The 8173-nt window shown below is 37.0% G+C and overlaps 1 protein-coding gene across 1 annotated transcript in view; it reads right to left on the bottom strand.

Annotated features, from left to right (window-relative positions):
* Positions 1-455: 455 nt before the first annotated feature.
* The window catches only part of LOC106467810 (homeobox protein slou-like), a 15432-nt gene continuing 7714 nt past the window's right edge, over positions 456-8173 (bottom strand). The window contains exon 2 of the mRNA XM_022396008.1: positions 456-1048. Coding sequence (XP_022251716.1) covers positions 456-1048 — 593 coding nt within the window. The remainder of the gene's footprint in view (positions 1049-8173) is intronic.

Consider the following 8173-nt stretch of genomic DNA (forward strand, 5'->3'; position numbering starts at 1 on the left):
GAACAAAAATCGCAGGCTGTCTAACTAAAGTATGAATATTTGCTATAAAATTTAAAACTGCTTGTGCATCACGGCTTTGCTAGTTTGGCTTATAGAGAAACCGTTTCATCAGGTTAATCAAAATGTTTACATGCACACTCTAAAAACTTTCGTCCTTATATATTTAACCTTGTCATATTAGCAATGGCCTGGTGGAATTCATATCAGAGAGAACAACTAGAAACCATTATCTGTCAGGAAGTCTGAGTTTTATTCGACACCAAAGAGTATTTGGATCAGGAAGAGTTATTGATTAGAAACCTCTATCATTGTCAAGTCCCACTGACACAAGGGTTGAAGGTTTTGCATGTGTGTATATATATATATATGTTTATTTACATATGGAGTCATAAATTATTCAGTAAGTGTCTGAGTTCAATTGCACCATAAAAGTTTGTATAACCATATTAGTGAGTTCACGACCGGCCTAGATAAGCCATGTGAGGATGTGTTATCCCGAATTGATGTACAGCAGATGCAGGAGACAACATCGTGAACGGCAGTCCCGCAGCGCCGGTTGCCGCGAGGTACGGGAACTGAGAGCCGTAGAAGAGTCCAACAGCGGCTGGCGACTGGTAGTGCGGCATGGCTGTGTATCCGTTAGGAAGGTTACATGTAGGGGACGGGGGTATCGTAGGACTGTTGGCATCCATTCCTGGGTTCTGCTTCTTCCACTTGGTTCTCCGGTTTTGGAACCAGATTTTGACCTGAGTTTCTGTTAGTCGTAACGACAGTGCTAAGTTTAGACGCTCACACACCGATAGGTATCGGGTTGTTTTGAACTTGTTTTCCAGGGCTACCAACTGTTCGTACGTAAAAGCCGTCCTAGCTCGACGAGGTTTCCCCGCCTTGTTTTCGTTCACGGATTTCTTCTTGCTGCTAGGTTTTGCTCCGTGTTTCTCTCCTTGCGGTTGGCGATTACTATCTGACCTGTTGTCGTTACTTTTATCCGGTTGGTCACTTTTGGTGCTGGACACTCTCAAATTCGCATTTTCTTGATCGGTGTCCACTATAAGAAAACATAGACTTTAGTGTCTTGAAAGAATAATATTTGATGGTTAAAACACAAAACATAGACTTTAGTGTCTTGAAACAATAACATTTGATGGTTAAAACACAAAACATAGACTTTAGTGTCTTGAAACAATAACATTTGATGGTTAAAACACAAAACATAGACTTTAGTGTCTTGAAACAATAACATTTGATGGTTAAAACACAAAACATAGACTTTAGTGTCTTGAAACAATAACATTTGATGGTTAAAACACAAAACGCTTCTAATTATTTATAGATATCTCACAGAGAATTGCGAATTTTTAATCTACTTACCAAGGATTACAGAAGTATATGTGTATTTCTCTTAGAGTTTGTTCATCATGATGTAGATAAGATTTTTTAATTGCTCTAATTCTCCGTTCATTGAACGCCGAGCATTTTACAACAACAATAAAATACTGTTACTTCTGTAAGACATTCAATACTGAGTATGTTATTTTGCATTGAGGCGTTATGCCGATCCTTTTGGTTCATTTTATGAGTTCAGGTTACTAAAACTATTAATATTAAGTGGGAGGAGCACATTGTTTCATAATGTTAAAACTGAAGATTGCTATATCCTCTGCATTATTAACAGAAAATAAGTTATGACAGTTATAAGTTATCCAAAAATATTTGAGTGAAGATACACCATCAACATATACGTATAATACATGTTAACAATGTACGGAATATATGAGTGAAGATACACCATCAACATATACGTATAATACATGTTAACAATGTAAGGAATATATGAGTGAAGATACACCATCAACATATACGTATAATACATGTTAACAATGTACGGAATATATGAGTGAAGATACACCATCAACATATACGTATAATACATGTGAACAATGTACGGAATATATGAGTGAAGATACATCAACATATACGTATAATACATGTTAACAATGTACGGAATATATGAGTGAAGATACACCATCAACATATACGTATAATACATGTTAACAATGTACGGAATATATGAGTGAAGATACACCATCAACATACACGTATAATACATGTTAACAATGTACGGAATATATGAGTGAAGATACACCATCAACATATACGTATAATACATGCTAACAATGTACGGAATAATTAAGTAGTGCCAATTATCGGCATAAATACATGTTAACAATGTACGGAATAATTAAGTAGTGCCGATTATCGGCATATTGAAAGATTTGCAAACGAAAATCCATGCTGAGATTTTATTGGGGAAGTTTAAGTGCATATTGAAAAAAAAAGATTTAAACAGAGATGTCGTGCTAAGAGTGTACTTAGAAATTAACCTGATAACGGTACAGGTACGTATTAGAAGAGATTGGAGGAAAAAAGGTCATGTCAGGAGGATACCAAGGAATTAACCAATAGCTCTGTCAGTACCCTTTGAAAGATATATGGAATTTCAATATGTCGTTACAGTGCCTGTCATGCTCTATCTGACGACCGTTCATCTTCACAATAGTTCTGGAGCGAAGTTTCTTGTCGTGAGACTGTCATTTTGAAAACAAACTACTCTTTCTTGCTTTTCAAAATTGATGTTGTCTAGAAAAACAACGGTTTACAGCACCTGTTTAAAAATACAGAAAATCATAGTTGCTGCGTTCGGCGAATCCTTCGATATGTCTTTGTGTAGAATACCATAGATACCTGTTCCATTCTCCAGCAGACTGAGGCATTCGAAGATTGGACGGATAATTGTGTTGCTTTTCCAGACAGGGATCCTTTTTGATTACGTTGTGTACTGTTGTTTAGGGCACGTAGACAGCTTTTGGTACGAACGTTTATGTTCCTGGACTGTCATCTGATAAAAAAAAACGCTCCATTTTGCTTACCACGGGTTATATACGATTGTTGCAAATATTTTTCTAGGGATATCTCCGTATTTGACATTCTAAGTTCCCAATCTAAACTAATATTCGTGATCTGACTGTGTGAATATTTTGCGACAGAAATGGATGTTACCTACCATTCGCAAAAGCGATCAATTTTCGGTGGTATCACACAATCCACGTATTGCCAAACAATGTAAAAATCTACTTCTGATATACCCAGATCCACCGCGACTTTGTATTGGCTGTGATTATCACAGGACTTGCTGAGTTTCATATTCAAAATTGTTTTAACATAAGATATTCAATCTTTGATAGGCTGATCAGCTGTAATTTTGGAACATATAATATGTAACAGCCTAAGTCACATCTAAATTATCCGACTTACAAAACGGCTTAAGAGAATTTCGAGAAATAACAGACTACTTAATTAGATTAATCGAAAGACTGCCGCCTATTTTCTCGACATAAAAAAGCTTTCGACACTGTATAGCACAGTGGTCTCAGGTTCCGCATGGTGGAAATGGAACTACGACACTGTATGGCACAGTGGTCTCAGGTTCCGCATGGTGGAAATGGAACTACGACACTATATGGCACAGTGGTCTCAGGTTCCGGATGGTAGAAATGGAACTACGACACTGTATGGCACAGTGGTCTCAAGTTCCGGATGGTAGAAATGGAACTACGACACTGTACGGCACAGTGGTCTCAGGTTCCGCATGGTGGAAATGGAACTACAACACTATACGGCACAGTGGTCTCAGGTTCCGGATGGTAGAAATGGAACTACGACACTGTATGGCACAGTGGTCTCAGGTTCCGCATGGTGGAAATGGAACTACGACACTATACGGCACAGTGGTCTCAGGTTCCGCATGGTGGAAATGGAACTACGACACTATACAGCACAGTGGTCTCAGGTTCCGGATGGTAGAAATGGAACTACGACACTGTATGGCACAGTGGTCTCAAGTTCCGGATGGTAGAAATGGAACTACGACACTGTACGGCACAGTGGTCTCAGGTTCCGCATGATGAAAATGGAAATACCGCGCGGTATTTATTATTCGCTGGCTGTCCAACTTTTTGGAAGATAGAAAATGTAGAGTAAACGTGGAGGGCACCTACTCAAAGTGTTTTACTTCTGAGGCAGACGTCCCCCATGGAGGGGAGGTTAGCCCTACTCCTGAGGCAAACGTCCCCCAGGGAGGGGGTGGTTAGCCCTATACTTTTCATCATGTATGTTAGCAATATGTGTCTTGAGGATCCAAATGCCGACTTCGCCTCGCAGTTTGCACACGATGTGGAAGAGATCCCCTACAACTTTTATAGCAGCTACAAATCTACAACCTCAATTAAATAGAATAGCCGAATACTGCTAAAAATATAGAATAAGAATAAGCGTTTCCAACACTCGTGTAGCATTGTTCACTAAATCAATCACAACCAGTAGTTTGTTTGTAGTCAAGCACAAAGCTACACCATGGGCGATCTGTGCTCTGCCCACCACGGGTATCGAAACCCGGTTTCTAGCGATGTAAGTCCGCAGACATACCTCTGTGCTACTGGGGGGCTCACAACCAGTAGACATTCACCCCAGTTTTGCATACACGGAACTCTTCTCCAGTCTGCCACATCTACAGAATTTCTAGGACTGACCTACGATTCAAAACTAACGTATAAATAAAATCAGAAATGGAGTTTGGCAACGCTCAAACTATACGCTAGGAGTTTGACAGGCACAAATAGAGAAACATAGAATATGAATGTCCTGCATGGATAAATGCTGCACCCACACATACCAAAAGTAAACTACAAAACATACAAAACTCACTCTTAATGACAGTTTAGACTACCGTGTTCAACGTCACCACCTTCGTTACACAAATACGTAAATACAAAACTCACTCCTAACGACAGTGTTTAAACAACGTCACCAGTGTCCTTACACAAATAAATACAAAACTCACTCTTAATGACAGTGTTTAAACAACGTCACCAGTTTCCTTACACAAATACGTAAATACCAAACTCACTTCTAATGACAGTGTTTACACAACGTCACCAGCTTCCTTACACAAATACGTAAATACAAAACTCACTCTTAATGACAGTGTTTAAACAACACAACCAGTTTCCTTACACAAATACGTAAATAAAAAACTCACTCCCAACGACAGTGTTTACACAACGTCACCAGCTTCCTTACACAAATACGTAAATACAAAACTCACTCCCAACGACAGTGTTTAGACAACGTCACTAGCGTTCTTACACAAATAAGTAAATACAAAACTCACTCCTAACGACAGTGTTTAGACAACGTCACTAGCGTTCTTACACAAATAAGTAAATACAAAACTCACTCCTCATGACGGTGTTAAAACTACCAAATCAACGTCAACAGCTTGATTACACAAATACGTAAACACTACCTGTTAGACTCTTTCATTATATGCTAAAATACTTCCAGGAAAATATTTACAAAAATGAGCTGCTATGTGAAGTAGATCATTATCGCATACATGATGGAAATAGTCCTAAGTATCTCTCCCCAACAAATATCTACTGTAAATATATACATAAGCCACGTACAGATAGCATGTAATTATATCATTAGCTGAAAATATTATGAATGTAGTAAGAGAGAAAGTGATAACGTCACATGAAATGCTAACAGTATTGCATAAAAGGACATGGTTCTGGAAAAAGGGGTTAGAGGTAGTACTCCGGCTATCGGGTACAAACACTAACCCTCGTGTAGTGATAATATTAGCATTTTCGTGAATATAAAAAGAAAAAGTAAAAATAACATTAATTAACTGCTCAGGAGAGGGAAGAGGTTATTTGTACCTGACCCCCAAGGTAAAAAAGGAAAGACCTAAAGACCCACATAGACATTAGATTCGGTTCAACTCTCGGTATATAAAGCTGACGCTGTGCAGGTCAGTTACTCAACAGTATCCTTATACATGTACATAATTACATGTGAAGCTTGTACTTCTTACCTGACTTGATGTTTAATTATTATTATAAATCAAACTGTTAAATGTCGTTTTGTGTATTTTGTTAAATAATATATATTTTAAAATGTTTACATATTTGATTTCTTTTTAAGAAATGTGTTAACTCCTATCAGATGCACACTTATTTTTAATGACCCAGGAATACGAATTTCAGAGCTTATGTCCTACGATATGTTTTCCCCCAAAATGCACTCCGCACTTTGAGGCTATGGGAGCTATAAGAGTGACGGTAAAATTCTAGCATTCGGTCAGACAAGAATAGCCAAATAGTTGTTGGCGGGTGCTGTTGACTCCCTAACTTTCATCTAATCTATCTATCAGTTTGATATTACAGACGGCTATACGCAGTTTTGTTCGAACATTTCGAAACAAAGTGAACCACTTTCTTGGTCTAACTATAGCTGAATGTGTTGAAAATATCGAAAGGCCTTACACATCTGGAGGTCACCACTGAGCCCACTATGTTTATAAATTATTCTCCATAGAATTTCGTGCAATCAATATATTCCAAAAACAATTCAAATAAACTTACTTTCACATTTTCTATAGTATACAAATCTTACCTTTTTAAAGGTATATGTAGTTGAATTTTACCAAAGAGCCCTACAGAATTTCAGATAAACCGTTACATCATTAAACTCGGCAACTTGTTATTAAAGGAGTCCAACCGATCGGCAGAACATAATATTTTTTGAACAAACCAACCAACAATATAATTTGTCAGGTTTTTAAATACAATTGTAGATTTTTTGTAATTAAAGTTTGTATTCATTCTTCCATCGGCCCGGCAATCTATGGGTCGCGGGTTCGAATCCCCGTTCCATCAAACTTGCTTGCCCTTTCAGCCGTGGGGGCGTTATAATGTGACGTTCAATCCCACTATTCGTTGGTAAAAGAGTAGCCCAAGAGTTGGCGGTGAGTGGTGATGACTAGTTGCCTTCTCTCTTGTCTTACACTGCTAAATTAGGGACGGCTAGCGCAGATAGCCCTCGTGTAGCTTTGCGCGAAATTCAAAAACAAACAAACAATCATTCTTCCGTTTATATAGTGGTATGTATTTTTCTTGTAAAACATTAAAAAGAGTTAAAAACACAGGAAATACGTTCCAACGTAAATTGTTCCGAGAATTCATTTACCGTTACTGCAAAGTTCGATCAGTGATCTTCCATTTTAACTAGCACTGATAATTCACGCATCATAGAGTTAATCTAACATTATGTTTATAACAAGTGAAATTATTGCTTTCTACAAACGATGTAACAAGAACAGTTTTTAACTCGTAAGTTCCTCTTTCTTGTTGTTGTTTTTTACAACAATACCTATAAAATTATCCAATAGAAATTCAACTATCCATTCTTCTAAACTTATGTATGTATATTATAATATACGATAGCGTGGTTTCGAAACACAATACTATTAACTGTGTTGTTTAGTAGAAACAACAATAATTCGTTCATTTTGATAATTTATTTAAAGAAGCATCTCCAAATTTTTCATTCATATTAGTTTGTAAAACTATTCGTAATCCTATAAAGAGAGTAATTATAAAGTCAATTTAGTTTTTTCGTTTGTTATCAACCAGAGTTACAGATATAACTTTTTTAAGCAACATCAGGTGTTATTGATGAAATCATATTCCTTGTCTTGCGAGGAATTCTGAAATTCTAATTTAACGAGCATCATTTACTTTAGGTAATTAAGAGAACTGAAAAATTTACACCAACTATATTACATGGTTAATGATATACTATAATATATTGAGAATAAGGTCTGGATCATACAATGATTTCAGTAGAGAAAAATACAAATAAATCCTCAGTAACGCCAAAATTCAAATCGCAGAAAAATTAGACTATGCTTTTCAAATGTTGATAATCATAGAATTAATGTTTCCCTGTAAGAGTTGCTGTTTTTTCTTGTTATGATCATTTAAATTAAAAACATTAACGACTAATCATAACGTCCAGGACCTTGTTAGTACTACTTCAGAGAATAGTTCTCTCGTGATTATGCTGAACTAGTCCATCAACGACTAATCATAACATCCAGGACCCTGTTAGTGCTACTTCAGAGAATAGTTTTCTCGTGATTGTAGTGAACTAGTCCATTAACAACTAATCATAACATCCAGGACCTTGTTAGTGCTACTTCAGAGAGTAGTTCTCTCGTGATTATAGTGAACTAGTCCATTGGGACTAGTTCAGCATAATCACGAGA

Source organism: Limulus polyphemus, unplaced genomic scaffold (genome assembly GCF_000517525.1).
Source record: "Limulus polyphemus unplaced genomic scaffold, Limulus_polyphemus-2.1.2 Scaffold2750, whole genome shotgun sequence".
Taxonomy (NCBI): domain Eukaryota; kingdom Metazoa; phylum Arthropoda; class Merostomata; order Xiphosura; family Limulidae; genus Limulus; species Limulus polyphemus.